Here is a 17,956-nt window from a genome sequence, read left to right as displayed (position 1 = left end):
CATTTTTTAAGGAAATAAAAAGAGTAATGATGTAAAAAATGAGTTTTATTTTTAAAGAATAAATAAGTGACATCGTTCTTCTAATGTCAAACTGTATGGATTATTATTTTGTTATTAGACATAATTTAATGTATCTTCAAGTATTGAAATACAATAAAATATAATTTTTATCTTCACATTAATTAATTAATAATTATTATTATATATATAATAATTAATTATATATATTCAAATATCCATTCAAAATTTATATATAATTTTTTTTATTTATCAATTTCCATCATTTTTCCAATTTTACATAAATTTCCACTAATATGTATCAAAAGTTTTGCCCATATTTTTGCAAAATTAGATAATTGATATTTTCATAGATACTAATATTTTTAACATTGTTTACACCTTAGTGCACAAACCTTGGTCAATCAACCATGATTGAGTGGTAGAAACCAAGGTTTAAGGGCAGAGCCTTGATTGAGTGGTGATTGCTCGAACCAAGTTGATTTGATGAGATTGGATGAATCAATCGTGGTTGGTTGTAATCATGATTAATCATACAATTGTGGTTAATTAGGACCTCAAACCACTTTCCATCTTTAATAGACTTAAGGCCACCCTTCACAATCGATCATTCCAACATTTCCTGGGATGAGCTAACTAAGCCAAAGAGGCTACTCTAAGGCTTAGGACTAGGTTTGACGCATGGGGATTCTACCCTATCCATGGTGGGGAGCTAGACTTAGATCCGTTGTGCAAGTTGTTTAGGATTAGGGAGGAGCCCTAGGTCACTGGCCTAGTCGATGCTGGCCAAGTCATGCACCTCATGTTACTTTCCCAACCTAACCAATTACCACTAATATATGACCTTAGTCTAGGGCATAGGACTAGGTTTGACGCATGGGGGTTCTACCCTATCCAGGGTGGGGAGCTAGACTTGGATCCGTTGTGCAAGTTGTTTAGGATTATGGAGGAGCCCTAGGCCACTGGCCTGGACGCGAGTCAAGCCATGCACTTTAAACCATGTTACTTTCCCAACCTAACCAAATTTACTACTAATATATGACAAGGTCAATCTTAAAAGTACCTCCAAAAAAACAAAAAGAAAATAAATCTTCACGTAATTTCAAATGATAATTGAAAGGACCATAAATGGATGAATCTTTCCATTCATGGTGACCTGATTATTTGGTGCCCACTCCCACAGTTACCCAACTGTTTTGAGCCCCAGAAAACTCTTCCTTCTTTGCCACACACCTTCTGTCAAGCACAAAAAAAGGGGGCTCTCTAACTCATTGGATTCTAAGTACACCACAGCACTGCCAAACTTAAAGCAGAACTGGATGAAACATATACATATATACTTAAAACTGTCCAACTTATGAAAAATACTTTTGGATCATACTCCCTCATCCAAGGTTGTCATTCATCAATTTTAAGAGCTAGCCTTTTACTATCATGAAACTTTGCCCATATTATCTTCTATCCTTTCTTCTTTCAATACTCCATGTTTAACTACCAATTTTCCTAAAACCTTAATTTGCAGGATTTAAATTCATATCCAACAGGCAAAGACAGGGATAGAGTTTAATTTGATTCATATCCAACAAATAAATAGGGAAAATGCAAATTACGGAAATGGGACTCAAATTCACGACCTCCCTCTAAAAACTTAATCTTATAAAATTTGAGTTCAATATACATATCATATTGTGTTTGATCCACATATATGTACATGTATCATTTCAACGGGTGAGTGCATATATATATATATATATCCCTTTGAGCACATGTAATGAGGCGGCATCTAGAGTAAGATTTACCTTCGTCTTTTGAACATTGGAGAAGCCGAGTAACAGATTGATATCTTAATACAATATCATACTATCTGAGGTACAACAAAGGCGAAAAGCAGCCTCACACTAGGGCGAATTACATGATTTTCTGAACTGTTAGCCATGGGTTTCTCACATCACTGAATGATGAATACTGAACTAAAAGCAAATTTTCCTTTTTTCCCTTTTTTTTTTCTCCACAAAAGGAGAAGGTCCAGCTATATTTACATATCACAACAATGGAAAAAGATCGGATTATAATATGCTGTGCAATAATATTGCTTTCCACAAAGAATATGTCTCAGTGGAAATTAATCAACTTAGGGTAGAAACCAAAAAAAAAGAATCATTGTGTGTCCACAAGGCATCTTAGGACATTCACCTGCAGCTCCAAAGCCACCAAGTAGCTTCCCACTTCTGTCAGCAATTCATTTACACCCATCTCATTTCCACCCGGCATAAGGGTTCTTAGGTTTGTCAACTGCTGCCTAAATTGCACCTCTTCGCCTTCCGTCCCCGCTCCTCTCTTTGGTTTCGGTAGACACTGTAATCTTTTAGACCTTTTCGAGTCCTTCTGACTAGGTTTAGGATTAGGGTTTGGAGAGAATTTGGTCGGAAGCGATGCCTTTTGAGTTTGTGGAGTAATGGAAGAATTTTGAAGTCTACCTACATTGAGGCCGCCGCGTTGAAGCTTAACGTTTAAGGCACGGCTCCATGCAAAGCCTTCAGCGGACGATACCAATGCCTTATCAACCTCATAGCGGACGAGCTTCTCCAACTCATGATCCTCCATCTGGTCTGAATCAGGCTTGTTTCCGATATCCATCAGAGCTGGCACTAAATGATTCACATACTTCTTTGCAAATACCGTACGTGGCAATGTGTTTGGCTGGAGGGAATAAACACGCCTCCTTTTAGTAATCCTGTGCTGATCCATCCAAGCAAATGAAGGTCAATTCTGCGAGAAAGAAGAGTACTTAAATTAATAAACAACGAGAACAAGAAGATTATGGAGAGGACAAAGGATTTGAAAAAACAAATGGAGGAGGACAGAAAGGTGAGAATTAAATAATGGACAGGAGAGAGATGGGGGTTTGGGCATGGGAGGACCTTGAAGAAGCTAGTGAGAGCTGAGAGATGGAAGAGAAGTAGTTGAAGAGGTTTTTGTATATGGAATCACCTGGGGTTGCACCTGGGGGGTTTTAAACAAAGGAATTGTGGATCTCATCACAGCTCAAAGTTTTTTCATGGTCACCAGAGAGGGCATGAGATATGGGAAATAATTGGAGTGATAAGGAAAGTCAATAATTGTTCTCGTGTGTTTGAGTGAAAGAGAGGGAGAGAGAGGAGAGGAGATTACGGAGAGAAGAGGCAATAAACCTTGGGAGGGAGTTGGGGTTGGTGTGTTGGGAGAGGCACATGGCATCACATGCATATTTGCTTTACACAACACCCAAAAGAGGGAGTCTCTCCCATGTGCAACCGCTAGGAAACAAGACAAGAGAACCCCACTATAAATGCCCTCACATGACTTCACATTAGTACTAACTCTTTTTCCATATCTCTCTCTCCTCCTCTGCTTCTCTCTCCCTACTTTTTCCCTCATTTCAAATCATCCAGCTCATGCCTCTCATGCTCTCACATCCTCCCTCTCTCTCTCTCTCTCTCCCCCCTAACTATAGACCGTTTCATCTCTCTTTTCTACCTATAGACCATCTCATTTCTCATACTCTCCCTCTCCCCTCTCTTTGCTTTTTCTCTCCCTTCCTCTCTTTTCCCCTCTATTAACCATAGACCACTTTCATCTCTCTCCCCATTCTTTAACTAAAGACCATTTAGACTCTTCCACTAACCTTTCATGCTTCCCTGGTGGTTGAAATGATGGAATCCTGGGAAAATGTGTCTCATTCTACTTATATTTCTATTAGTAACTTTAAATTTCTAATAGAACGTGAGAGTAAATATTAAAAAATTCACTAAAATATACCATCGGTATCCATAGAACTTTGAATTTGAACCGATAAATAAAAGTGTAAAAATTCGACATCATATTACAGATAAATAGAATTAAGGTAATTACACACGTGACATTACTTGATTCATCGACTTTTTTCCTGTTAATAAGACTTTGAATATTATTAATAACAAAAATAAATCTAATTATATCTGTTTAATTAGTTGTCTCTTTAGCATGATTCACATGTTCCATCACCCCCACAATGGCTGCCACCAAATCACCATTAATGTGCCATAGAAATCAAATCAGTTTATACTAATATTAATAAATACAAAATCTTCAATTTTACGTTATTTGTCTCTTCTTTGCAGTGCACTAGGTCCTATCACCGCCACGATCACGGTGGCCATATAACCACCACCATTGTCACTATCTCCTTCACCAAAAATATAAAGTTGAATGAATGTCAAAGAATATGGATTACAACTATATATTATAATTTATAGCATAAAATCATGTGAATACAAAAGAACTTAGGACAGGATTAAATTTGTTCAAATAATGATAAAAATTACTCTCTTACATATAAATCTAAGCACAATTTTACGACACTGTGATAAATTTAGTTTGATGATCATGGTCGTATTTTGATAAAATAGTGTTTTATTTGTAGAAATCAAGGTCACATCCCATAAAAAAAATTAGTAATGGACGATACTCTATTTTTATCTTCATTAATTGCTAATAACCATATTTTCGAGCTCAATACTAAGAATTAATGGGATGAGATCAGGAATGACTTTCACTCTTCAATTCTTGAGTAATTTGCAATTATAAAAGATTTGTTGTAACTAATTGTTATGGAAAAAAAACTGAGGGAAAAGGAAGAAGAGGAATTTAACATTTAAAGTCACATGTACTAATTTTGATTCGAATATGTCTAGTACTTCTAAAACATTTTCCACCAAATACTATTATTCAAAAACTCTTTTTTTTTTTCATATTATTTATCTCGAATTAAATTACTTAAAAATTTGGAAGAAAAGTTAAACTTATTTCATCTATGAGGACATTACAAATTAAAATTAAGATATATATTTTTTTATTTTCTTTCATTTTTTTTATTCTCCATAATCCAAATAAAGTCCTAAAAAAATAAGAAGAGTTGTTAAAAAATGAAAAGAAGAGAGCTAAAGTACCAATAGCTAAACTTCTTGCTAAATTCCATTTATTTTAACTTTTCTCAATTTAATGAATTGTCTTAAATACTTATAAGCCATTTATATCTTCTTTACAATATAAAAAGTGACTTTAAGTTTTGTTTTCCTCAAAATTATTTTTATTTTTAATAAAAATTATTTTTAAAATAAAAATTCAAAATGTTAAATGAATCCTGATATGCTTCTACCTTTAATTTCTAATTTAGTAAAAGAGATAAAATCATGTATGGGCAATAAGTACTCTTATTACTTTTAAAGTAAAATGTAAGGCTTGTTTGGTAACTGTTTTCAAAAATAATATTTAAAAAAGTTTTTGAAATTAACTCTGTTTAAAAATTTAAAATGTTTTAATCTATTTTTAATATTTTAAATATATTTTAAAAATAATTTTTATATATAGTATTTTATTCTTATTCATTCTACATATTTGTGTAATTATTTTTTAAAATAGAAATAAGTAAAAACAACATAAATCAATTAAAATATGTTATCTGAAAACACCATGTTTTATGTTTTCAAAAATAAAAAATAAAAAACGGTTTTTAGTTATCAAATGTCTTTTCTTAATTTTTTTTGCTAGAAAACAAAAAACTATTTTTGAAAACAATTATCAAACATACCCATAGTCTTATTGAAAAAAAAAATCAATTTTTATTTATTGAAACATTATTATTTTCTTCTTCTTCTTCTTTTGCTTTTTCTACCCTCAAAAAACATCTAATAAAAATACATTATTTTCTATCTTGCTATGGATCAATTAACGTATCCATTTTAAGATTTTCAAATAAACGCTCCTAACACTAAGCATTTATGTATCATATCATTATAGGGTTATTTTATTAAAAGGGTTTTTGAAAACTCAATTTTTGAAACTTAACCTCCTATCCTTCTCAACCTTATTTGGATAAGAATGTCCTCGTTATTTTCTTATAAAAACAACTCTTTCTTTTAAAATCTACTTGTAAATACTCAAAATAGTAAAAGACATTTATGTAAAAAAAGAAAATTACTTTTCAAGAAAAAAATATAAGAAGAGTTAGATTAATAATTTGAAGATTATTTAATTCCTTTTAATCAAATATTTCATCATTATATCCTCTCAACATATATTTTTAAAAGTTATACAACTACCATGGAAGCACAATGCTTTCATTCTTTTCACTCAACCAAATGAAGCCAAAACCAAATCTTAATCGTGGGGTCTAGAATGATCATATTGTTGACTACCTAAACTAAATTGCTTTCTCATTCAATGTAATCAAATTACTTTTCAAATATGACGTAAATGTTTCTACTATAATTTGATTACTTCAAATAAAAAATCTTATAAAAAATCCATTTTAGAAAAGTAGTTTGACTTTTTCAAAATTCAAAACTATCTGAAAGCGAGTGATTAAGGACAAAAGCATACAACTTTTCCACCGAAAAAATTGGAGCCAAGATGTGTATGTAGGACACCAGGGCTTGTGAACCAAAATAGCCCTCCTTGAAGCAATCAAAACCTATCATGGTGGTCACTAGGAGTGATAGTAGTGGGTTGTAACATATCATATCATATCATATCACATTTAGCTGGCTTTTTAATTTTGAATGGAGTATGTTTCAACCCAAGCTTGCACCCCATGGCACTTGTGTATTATATTGTATGTGTCCAAAAATTGATATAGGACAAGGGGTGACCACGTGAGTGAGGTCCCCTTTTGTTGTCCCTTAAAATCAAACCATATCTTTATTTTGGTTCATGTTTTTTTTTCCTTTTTCTCTCCTCTCTCTCTCTCACTCTCTCTCTCTCTCTCTCTCTTTTAACGGTTTCTTGGCTGCCTCCAAAAATGTAAGACGTTTATCCATCTTTCAAAGTTTGTGGGAAAGTTCCAAGAAAAGAAAATGAGGGAGAGAAGTAGAAGGAAGGAGAAAAATAGATCAAACTAATTAAAAATCTGAAAAGACAACAATATGGGACTTTACATGATAATTTATAAGTAAAAGATTGTTGGATATTTTTTTTCACTTGTATTTTACTTTGATTAATACTTTTTGTAATTTAAATAAAGAATAAGAGTTTTTTTACTGTGTGATTTAAAATGGTTTTTTGTTTTTAAAAAACAAAATACTATTTTTAAAATTTTCTAATACAGTTTGGTTGTTATTCTCTAAAAACAATTTTTAAAAACAAAATAAAATAAAAAACAATTTTTTAAAAATAAGTAGGAATTATTTTCATCAGTTTAAAATATATATATATATATGATTGTTTGACCATGTTTTTAAAATTTTTTTTAAAAAAAAACTGTATTTAAATTAAAAAATAAAAAATATTTTTTAAAAATAAATTTCAAAAAACATAATCAAATGATCATAAAACTCTATAAAAATTATAGAAAATATTAAAAAAAGTTAAAAGAATTGACGAAAGATTCATTTTTTTCTTTACTTTATCAAGGAAGGTAATTTTTTTTTAACAATTATGAAATTTATTACAACAAATTATATATTTTCAAATTTCTTATTGCTTATATAATATAAAGGATAATAAATAAATAAATTTAGACATGTATGTAACTCACAAGGGACATTCAGTCCCAGTGAGTGATCAAGTTATCGAGGGGTGCAAAAAATAATATTAACTTTATGGTACCAAGAAAGCTTGAGAATCCTAGTACCTAGGATACTTTAATAGTACCTTGGATGATTGAAAATACTTCGGTAAGTTTTTAGTTTTTTCTGAACGGTGGAAGTTGCTAGAGACTAATAGGACAATGAAGGTAAATTGAAGTGAAGAGCATAGGGAATGAAGCTTTTTCCTTGTCATTTTCATTTTGGAAAACTTCAATAATATAGAAGTCTTTTATTATTATTATTATTATTATTCTTGGTGGACCATTATTCTTTCTTTTTTTTTCCCGGGTTTGACGTGTTCTTTCCCTATTCTTGTTTTTTGTAGAATCAATTAGTATCAGAGCTAGAATTTGCTTGGCTTGCTAGCTAACAATGTAGTTGAAGACTTTCTCTGTAATGATGGGATTGTGGGGTGGATCTTATCGAAATAATAATTGATATATCAGGACAGTAATTGAATGAGATTTGTAAGCTTCTTGTCTAACATAATCTAAATGTTGATTAACAATATATTCACAATCGGAATTATGCCATAGAGGAGTTGCCTTAGATGATCTTATTTGGTCAACCTATTCATGGAAAAAATGTTTGTGAAAAATTATTCTACCATGCCCAAGTAGGCGACCTCTATATGAAAAAGTTTTCGACTTGTTATGATAAAACACTTGAAAACATGATATAATGTAACAAATATTGGAGTTTATTACTTTTTAATATAGTTTCAATTTCACTTTTATCTATCTTCATTTCATGTATTGTACTTTATGAGCGTTTTAACTGTTTCACTTATATTGTACATGAATTGGTTGCATTATACATGAATTTGGTGTATTAGGAGTTGTACGGAAGATTTAAGTCATGAGGACCTTACAAGTAGATGATATATTCAAGCTAGCTCGTGAGCCTACATAACCCATTAGAGATTATAGTGCACTACCTCCTCTCAAAGTTGAGAGTTCATGTAGCATAGTAACTTGGTGAATCATGACAATCAATAGTTTTATGTCATGATTCACCATAAGTTCTATCCAATATACATCACATGCATTGGTGTATTCATCATGGGAAACTTATCTTAATAGTCATGACAAGTTATACTTCAAATTAGGAGGTAGTGCTCAAATTCATAAACTGATTATGGACAACTTATTTACTTACAAGGAATCCATGATTTGAATATTTTATACAATTCTTAATGCACTCAAGTCATGTGTACATTATAAAAGATATGAATTGAATGTCCAAATCAATGTCAATGCATAAAAGGGATAGTAAGGAGACAATCGAGCATGACTTTGTGACATCACATCTTGCTTTTCGAAAATTAATCCCAATAAGAGATTGTTGGAAAGTGTTTTAAATTCTTAATTGATATACATTTCTTTTTGTAAAAAGAATATTATATAGAATATTTTCCAAGTTCATATGAATAAGGAAAGCTGGTAGGAATATCTCTATACATATACTAAGTCATGAGAGAAAAAAAGTTATAAGAGAGATATGCTCTTGTGAAGACCATATATGGTAGATAAAAATGCGAGAAAGAGTGAGAGACATTTGGTGAAGTAAGAGGACTCACAATTCAAGGCATAAAATTGAGGAAGAGTGAATGGCATCAGTAAGGTATGACTCAAGGTTTAGGATGAAGATACAAAGAATAAGGAAATGTGTAATATTTCAAACCCAATAATTATATTTATTTCTATCTTCTAAATTTTTATCATATAATGAAATGTTATTTCTCATCCATAGAAGTAAGAATGGTTAATCGAACCATGTTGAAACCTCATATACCTTTATATGTGATTTAATTACTTTATTTTTTGTGTTATTTTATTAATATGTTTGGATCCGTGGAGTTTCCAATGACTAACAAGTGGTATTAGAGCTTCTGTTGGCACAACAAATGGTATCAGAGTTTCCATATACACAATAATATACATCTACAAAGATGGTCAATCTAAAACTGTAAATAGGACATTAGGAAATCTGATTCATGGCATTTATCGGGATAACCCTAAAAATAATGGCACTTTGCACTTACTCAAGTTGAGTTTGCATACAACAATTTTTTTGGTAGGGCAATAGGAAAGTCTCCTTTTGCGATAGTATATATATATATATATATATATATATGAGCCCGCAAAAACATGCATTAAATATGATATGGTTACTTAAGGCTCCTAGTCTAAGTATTGCAATAGTGCACATAGTTGTGTAGATTTGAGCAATGCAAAAAGAGGATAAGCAAAGGGTCAAAGAAACAAATGCCAAATATAAAGCAACAACAGACAAGCATCATAGACACAAGGTGTTTAAAGTACAGATTATCGTGATGGTGTTTTTAAGCATGGAAAGATTTCTTGATTGGACTTATAACAAGCTAAAGCCTAAAAGGTATGAGCTATTTCAAGTTTTGAAGAAAATTAATGACAATGTATATGAAATTAATCTGCTGGAAGAGATGGCCATTTCCAAGACCTTCAAGCTTGGACATCCAATCCCAAGAGAGTTGGTGAAAAAAAAAGGCCTTTATAATATATAGAAAGCTTGAGAATTGTAGCACTTCGTAGTCCTTAAGAAGCTTGAGAATACTTCAACCCCGTGTGGTGACCATTTTTTAAAATAGTTTTAAAAATCAGTTTTCAATTGATATCTAATGTTTTATAAAACAAAAATCTATTAGGGAATCTGAAACGTTTTTATCGAGTTTTCAATATTTTTAAATATGTTTTATAAATAATTTTTATATCTAGTATTTTATTTTTAATCATTTTTCATGTTTGTATAATTATTTTTTAAAACACCTTTCTAAAAACAAGTGAAAACAATTAAAAAATTTGAAAACATTCTATTTCATATTTTTAAGAATATAAAATAAAAAATAATTTTCTAATTATTAAATGTGTTTTTTTTTTCATTTTGAAAAACAAAATACTGTTCTAAAAAATAATTATGAAATAGGGTCTTATTTTTGTTTTCCATTATATTCATAACAAAAATTTATTGAATTTAAACTAGATTTTTATTTTTATTTTTCCCAATTTTTATAGATATAATATAAATTATTATAGATTAAATAGAATATTAACTATTAGAAACTGATTTTTACTTAATACTTGTAGTTGGATTGTAAAAAATATAATATTAATTATCAGATACAAAACATTGAAAAAGGGGGTAATTTTGAAAAAGAAAAATGTGAACAAACATGGGGATTTTTATTTAGAGGGAAATAAAAAAAATAAAAAGGTTGGGAGGAGAGAAAATTTGGGCCTGGTGAAGAGGATTACATTTGTCCGAAGCTCAACCTTAGTCGAGTTCTAGATTGAAAAAATTCAACCTAAGCCCAATCCACTCCGATGTTATTGGATCGAGCCAACCTAATCAAGTTGTGACCCTAATATGACATAAATGAATACGTCCATTTTCAACTATCCTGGGCCTCAGGATTGGTAAGCCATTTACAAGATCAGAACCAAGGCAACAGAAGATTGCATGAACTCATAAATTCTCAGATGAAAACATCCCAATACTCTGTTTGAGATCATTAGATCATCACCATTCAAAGGTGTGAGGTATCTCAGAGAATTCAGATTACATACAGGAGAGGAAACAAGGAAAACTGTATACTAGTGATTTTACCATAGTTTGCTCTTACATCAAAGCAAGAAGAAGCTAAACACAACCCCTTCTTCTCAGTAGAAATACATAGAAAATGAAAAGGTAAGTAAATGAGGGAAACTTATAGCACAGAAATTCCTTCCCCCATCTAGCAAAGTTCTTAACTAGTTAGGCCTTTCTTTCCCTTCTTGGTTCGGGTTTTTCTTGTTCAATAGCAGCAGCCCCTTTAATCTGGTTCTCATACTGTGTAATGCTGTTGGATTGTGTCAATGTCCAGACCCTTCAGCTTGACCACTGACTCAACATGGCCCTTGAGCGTATGCAGCTCCCGGAGCCTAACATCAATGATGATTGTATCAGTTTGCAAGTCTAGTTATTTTGCAGAACTTTTAGTATTTGAAAAGGGAAGCCTAGGAGAATAATGGTGGCCTACCTTGCAACCTCAGCGCGCCTCTTGGCCTGCTCAGCTATTTCAGATAGTTCTCTGTAGCTGTTCTTGTCATTGAAGAGATTAGAGGTTTCTGGTGGTTGAAGGCCATGGAGAGTCCTCTGAGCAAGAGCCCATTGAGCTTCTCTTTCCTCTTTTCCATAATCTTTCTTTGTTGTGAATGCAGTCTGTTTCGTGAAAAAAGTATGAGGCAAGAGCTCAAACATCAGAAAGATACATGAGGGAAAGAGCAACCATGAACTATACCTTGTTCTCAAGCAAATTCAGCCAAGCCTTGCCACTTAGGATGTAGCGAATGAAGAACTTTATGAAGTCAAGCGGGACATAGAAGACAACGCTGTAAATCCAGACAACACCGGCCCATCCCCAGCCCATTCCTTTGATCCTTGCAAAGCCCCAGTTTGCATACACAGCAATCAGAGTTGCCACCTGATGAACAAGGCATCAAACATGTTCAGCAACTGATTTTTCAAGTTCTATGTAAAGCATAGGCCTATACTTGAAAAATTGAACATAATTTTGTTTCCAGAATGATTCTTACTAGTTGCGCAATTATGAAAGCGGTGACTAACAGCAGTCCTGGGCGCTCAACAAAAGACCAGCTGCGAGAACGGGTGACGAAAATCAGTGCCTGACTGACAACACTCACTTGAAGGTATAAAGCAGCCATCATTTCATGAGGACTATCTCTGATAGATTTCACGCCAAACTTGTCCTGCATTATAAAAAATGAACTGATCAAAACTATAATACAGAAGAACCCTTCAAAGGAATTAGGTTGAATAGAAGGTAAGCAAACTCCATACAGGGAAAAAGTCAGTATCCTTCATCACCCAGAAGAATATGACAGTCATCAGAGCCAAGTATCCTCCAAGCACAACCCCAGTAGCAAAAATCTCTCTCAGTTTCCAGCTATCAGGCAATGGAGATGGCTTCACACGATCCTTTGAGATGGTCATGATTGTTCCTATAGATAGATTAAAACTCGATTTCAATCCTCAATCATCAAATCCATGTCAAGCTGTAAGGTATAAGCTTGAAAGGTTTAAGCCTAGAAACTTCACCATCGTTTAGAATGGCAATGATCAAAACCATGAAGGGGGAGAAGTCGAATTTCCATATCAGAGCAATGAACAGGAACCCGAACTAGGAGCAAAGAAAGCATATCAATCAATGAACGCAACCATAAAACAATTAGTACGGTCTAAAAGCACCAGCATCTACTTACCACAATACGAATTGTGATGGAGACTGCATAAATCTGCAAGGAAATAAACATTAGTAAGGCATTAACTAACTACACATCAAGCTAGAAAGTTTGAGTGTGGTCGAAAGAAATCAAGTAACTAACAGTGTAATTCTTCATCCTCTGGAAGATGGCTCTGCTGGTCAGCACTGCACTGATGATGACACTAAGCCCAGGCTCTGTGAGCACAATATCAGATGCACCTCTTGCAGCATCAGTAGCATCAGCAACAGCAATTCCAATATCTGCCTTCTTCAGAGCAGGGGCATCATTGACACCATCTCCAGTCATTCCACAGATGTGCTTCCTCTCTTGCAACTTCTTCACAATTTCATACTTGTGTTCTATACACAGAAACCAGAGTTAGACAATACGACTTCTAGAGGGTTCAGGAAAAATGCTTGTCTGATATACCTGGAAATACACCGGCAAATCCATCAGCCTTCTCAATCAACTCTTCCACTGGGAGTGCGGCTATGGAGGCATCCTTGTCCTGACCAAGCAAAGAAGCAGAAGGGTACATGTTTGTTCCCATTCCAAGCCTGCGGCCCGTCTCCTTGGCAATGGCAAGTTGGTCACCTAGACATTGGAATGGAGTTCAGGTAAGTGACAAGCAAGAAAATGATGAATGCTTTGCAAGTGACTGAATAAATGAGTTGAATTACCAGTAATCATCTTGACATTGACTCCAAGATTGAGGGCTCTGCGGATGGTTTCTGCACTGTCATGCCTTGGAGGATCAAACAGGGGCAACAGACCAACAAACTGCCATGGACTGCCCAGACTTTCTTTGCTTTTCTCTGGAACTTCCTGCAAACATTGCACAAAAGTAATGACTATTAAGGAAGAGGAAGTGGCAAGATAGCCAAAATGCATCAAATAGTACTACAAACCTGTCTTCCAACAGCCAAGGAGCGAAGCCCGCGTTCAGCAAACTTGTCAATGATCGAATGGGCCTTTTTCTTGACGTCTTCCTTGCATTTGCAGAGATCTAAGATCTGTTCCAGAAATGAGTTAACCGAAACAAGTGAGTGACTAGACCTCTTGTGGAAGTTTCATTCAATGCCCTGGCAAGTTACAATTGAAGCGACAACTTTACCTGTTCAGGAGCACCTTTGCTTGCTCGGTGCCACTTGCCATCAGCATCAATGTAGGTCAAAGCAGTCCTCTTGTCCACTGGATTGAAAGGAAGAAAATGCACTTCTCTGATACCAGCTCGGGCCTGAAAAACTCCATCATAAGAAATTCATTCTTTGCAATCAGTATTGGTGAAAGAAGAGCAATGGCATACCTCTTTCGGGTCAGCAAGCATCCCAACAATGGCAGCATCAATGGCATCTTGATTTTCAGTCCTGGAAGCTCTTGCAGCAAGCAGGAGCACATGTTCCTTATCAACACCCTTTGCAAAAACCTCAACCAAGTTTCTGTCCACGCTCAGCTTGTTAAGAGTAAGGGTCCCAGTCTTGTCACTGCAGAGAACATCCATACCAGCCATCTCTTCAATAGCAGTCATCCTCTTGGTGATGGCACCCTGCTGAGACAGTCTGTGTGATCCAATAGCCATTGTCACTGACAAAACAGTGGGCATGGCAATAGGAATGCCTCCAATCAATAGAACCAACAGATTGTCAATTCCATCCCTGTACTTCCTGTGCTGAATCGGGTACATGACAATAATTTCAACCAACATTCCAACCGCAATGGAGCATATACAGAAGTTACCAATAGCAGTAAGCACTTTCTGGAAGTGCCCAACTTGGTTGGTGCTGTCCACAAGATGTGCAGCCTTTCCAAAGAAGGTATGGACACCAGTAGCAATGACCACAGCTTCAATCTCACCTTGCTTGCAAGTAGAACCCGAGAAAACTTCATCAGAAGGATGCTTTGTCACTGGAAGGGACTCCCCTGTGAGTGCAGACTGATCAACTTTCAGAGGATCACCCTCAAGAAGACGAGCATCAGCAGGGATGATGTCACCCAACTTGATGCTAATAATGTCTCCAGGGACCAGAATTGCAGCATCCTGCTCGCTCCATCGCCCATCCCTAAGCACCTATTATCCCAAAAAAAAAAAAACCATAAGAAACTGCAGCTCCCTAGTTTTAGCCTCTGTATGCATACAATCACATAGAATTTCTACCTTGGTTTTGGGAGCAAGACCAGCCATGAGGGCAGCAGCTGCATTGCCAGCATTGTTTTCTTCAATGAAACTGATAGTTGAGTTGATCACCAGCAGGCAGACGATACCAACAAAGTCCTGCCAATCCGGGGGCTGCCCATCTCCATTTGCGAGGACAATTGCCATTAGAGCTGCAGCTTCCATGACCCATGACAAGGGGTTCCACATAAACCCCAGAAACTTGAGAAATTTGCTTTCCTGTTCATTTCCCACCAAACACACAATCAGACAACTCTGGTTATATGGAATCAAATTCAATGAAATGCGCATTGATCACAAAGGAAAAAGCACCTTTTTCTCTTCTAGTTTGTTGGGTCCAAAGATCTGCAGCCTGGCCTCTCCCTCCTGGGAGGTTAACCCTTCTTTGGTGCATTTCAGTTGCTCAAACACTTCCTCAATGGGAATTTTCTCCTGAAAACAAAAATTAAATTTTAACATACAACATTTTTCCAATAAAAGTGATAGCAAAATGAACAATTTTAATGTTCTTTAAAACTAAACCAATTTGATTAACACTATATTCCCTTGAATCAACTTTAATTTCTATACATACAAAAAAAAAAATTGATAAGTAAGAGAAGTATTGTTATTATAAATAATAATTATATATTATTATTATTATTTTTTATTATTTTGTGTAAAATTAAAAATATTTTGTATGTAATAATATTAATAATAATAATAATAAATACTCATACAAATTACAACTTAATTGTTGTTTAAATTAGTGAATAAATCATTAAAAATAAAAATTATTAACAATTATTATAATATTTTTTGGGGATTGATGAATTAAAAAAAAAAAAGTTTTTATCATATCATATCAAACTTTCAATTTATAATGAAGTTTGAGCTCTTGAATAAAAATACAAATAAATAAGATCATCATAAGTATAAAATAATGAATGGGATTAAAATTAAATGAATGAATGCAGTGAAAGTTGGTTATTGTTAGTTAGTGAAGCGGCACAAGGTTTTAGGAAAGGGCGCAGACAAAGGCGAGAAAAAATAGGGTGAGTTAGGGGCAGCCCAACCATATGATAGCGTGACATCCATGTGCCACAATAAAGTCATGTTTGGCATACCACTTTCCTATTCCCTATAAGCTCTCAGCAATAAATGATTCAAATCATTTTTAAAAAATAAAATGAATTACAGGTTATATATGTGCCATTTGCTATGGCCCATGTGGCCAATTTTGTTCACGGGCATCCTGAAGAGGGGGGATTTTTAGAGATTTTGTTATTAGCTTTGGTCACCACCCTGCATACTAGATTCTAAAGGAAATGACAAAAACTACAGGTTAAAATTCGTCATCATAATTAACTCACCTTTTGGGTGAGGGGTAAGGCCGAAAAAAAAAAACACTAAAAAAAATATAATTTATATGATTCGAATCAAAAAGTATCATCAATCAAAATTTTTTTAACTTGTTTTATTTCTAATATCAATGATTTGAATTGAGAAAATATGATCAATCGCTATATCCTATAATATGATTCGAATCAAAGTTTTCAAATATCACCATATATTTAAACTAAACACTTAAATGCCCTAAATTAAATTTTTTGAGAGTTTGTTGTTTGGGTAATTGGAGGATGTGAAACCCATATTGTCAAAGCAATGAATTAAATGAAAGCACACAAAGAAAGAAACAAATATTCTCAAAGGCGACCAAAGACACACTGAATTTCATGGTACCACAAATTGAGAAAGTACGGAAAATTCCATTAAGGCAAAAATGAGAGACAAAAAGCTACCTTCCTAAAACACTCTCCTCTCCAAACAACACCTTCGCCTTTGGCTTTCCAAAGAAAATCTTTAGAAAGTTGAAATGATTTTCCAGTTTTCCATTAGAAACAAAATCAAAATCGGACAAAATGAGCAAGAAAAAATTGAAGTAACAGAAGCTAAACAGTCCACATGGAAGAAGAACACCAAAGCAGAGAAAACACTCTGTTCTTTTAAAACTGAAACAAATCAGATCCTTAGAAACATAATTTTCCAGAGAAAATATCAGCGAAAACGAAAGGGGAGTTACCAGATCAACAGTTTCATTCTTAATTTCTTCGAGACTGATGGATTTGTCGCCTCCCATATCTGGCAGCAGAGGGACGCAGTACAACAATGAAGGAGATGAAGAGATGAAAGAAGAACCAGAAAAGAATCAGAGAATAGTGGAGACACTCATTCAATGTATGAGTATTGAGTCTCCCAAGAAAATCAAGGTCGACAATGAGGAAGGCGTCTCTCCCTCTCCCTCAATGCCTTCATTTATACCGTTCCAATCCCGCCCTCCCCTGTGGGCTCCATATTCCGCCGGATGTTCTTCACTCCAGTTATAATCTCCACCCCTTCATCATTCATTTTAGGAAATCACTATTTCCACACCAACTTATCAATTTTTCTTTGAATACCATAAATTAATAACAAATTTTAAAAAAGTTAGTGTAGGTGTCATAATATTTATTAGACTGCGCCCATTAATGTTTTTAGTAAAAATGTTATTTTTTCTAGTATTTTTAGAAAAATTGTAAAATCATAAATATTTGTTTGAAAAGCGTTCCTAAAATTTATCAAACATTTGACTTTTTTCAAAAATAATTTTTTAGATTAAAAGTGTTTTGTAAAATTAATACCCACTTTTAATCATAAATTTAACAATTAATGAGCTTTTGAAAATTTTATAATTTAATATTATTATATACTAAACTTTAAATTCGAGTGAAGATAGCGGATTATTGCATAAAAGTTTTTATATATTAATGATTTTTTTTTTTAGAAAATGAAAAGAAAATAAAAAGGAAATTACTAAATTAGACGGTGAAAATTAATTA

General features: G+C 33.7%; 2 protein-coding genes across 3 annotated transcripts; both read right to left on the bottom strand.

The window, feature by feature from the left end:
• Window positions 1–1,840: 1,840 nt before the first annotated feature.
• Window positions 1,841–3,499, bottom strand: LOC100265076 (transcription factor bHLH146). Of its 2 annotated transcripts, none has more exons than XM_010658563.3 (2): window positions 3,010–3,499; window positions 1,841–2,787 (listed from the first exon to the last, which is right to left on the bottom strand). In XM_010658563.3, the coding sequence occupies exon 2, from the start codon at window positions 2,764–2,766 to the stop codon at window positions 2,176–2,178; it is 591 nt and encodes a 196-aa protein (XP_010656865.1). In that variant the 5' UTR covers window positions 2,767–2,787; window positions 3,010–3,499; the 3' UTR covers window positions 1,841–2,175. The 2 variants fall into 2 exon arrangements, with proteins under 2 accessions (XP_010656865.1, XP_010656864.1); XM_010658562.3 differs by having other exon boundaries at window positions 2,940–3,203.
• Window positions 3,500–11,133: 7,634 nt separating this feature from the next.
• On the bottom strand, window positions 11,134–17,478 carry LOC100242786 (plasma membrane ATPase 4). Its single transcript, XM_002267465.4, has 16 exons — window positions 17,161–17,478; window positions 15,411–15,530; window positions 15,081–15,317; window positions 14,232–14,993; window positions 14,040–14,162; window positions 13,834–13,938; window positions 13,606–13,750; window positions 13,355–13,519; window positions 13,046–13,284; window positions 12,923–12,955; window positions 12,759–12,840; window positions 12,501–12,661; window positions 12,236–12,409; window positions 11,941–12,123; window positions 11,680–11,861; window positions 11,134–11,581 (listed from the first exon to the last, which is right to left on the bottom strand). The coding sequence occupies exons 1-16, from the start codon at window positions 17,215–17,217 to the stop codon at window positions 11,485–11,487; spliced, it is 2,865 nt and encodes a 954-aa protein (XP_002267501.1). The 5' UTR covers window positions 17,218–17,478; the 3' UTR covers window positions 11,134–11,484.
• Between the last annotated feature and the right edge of the window lie 478 nt (window positions 17,479–17,956).

Source organism: Vitis vinifera, chromosome 11 (genome assembly GCF_030704535.1).
Source record: "Vitis vinifera cultivar Pinot Noir 40024 chromosome 11, ASM3070453v1".
Classification (NCBI taxonomy): Eukaryota; Viridiplantae; Streptophyta; class Magnoliopsida; order Vitales; family Vitaceae; genus Vitis; species Vitis vinifera.
The sequence above is the reverse complement of the archived record's forward strand: the minus strand, read 5'-3'. Positions and strand labels throughout refer to the sequence as shown.

Bases quoted from the DNA above. Each gene is read 5' to 3' on its own strand.
- LOC100265076 (XM_010658563.3), bottom strand. From the start codon at position 2,766: ATGGATCAGCACAGGATTACTAAAAGGAGGCGTGTTTATTCCCTCCAG.
- LOC100242786 (XM_002267465.4), bottom strand. From the start codon at position 17,217: ATGGGAGGCGACAAATCCATCAGTCTCGAAGAAATTAAGAATGAAACT. The intron at 15,531-17,160 runs GTAACTCCCCTT...TTTTGTTTTCAG, and splicing joins AGAATGAAACTGTTGATCTG to GAGAAAATTCCCATTGAGGA. The intron at 12,410-12,500 runs GTATGGAGTTTG...TTTATAATGCAG, and splicing joins AGGATACTGACTTTTTCCCT to GACAAGTTTGGCGTGAAATC.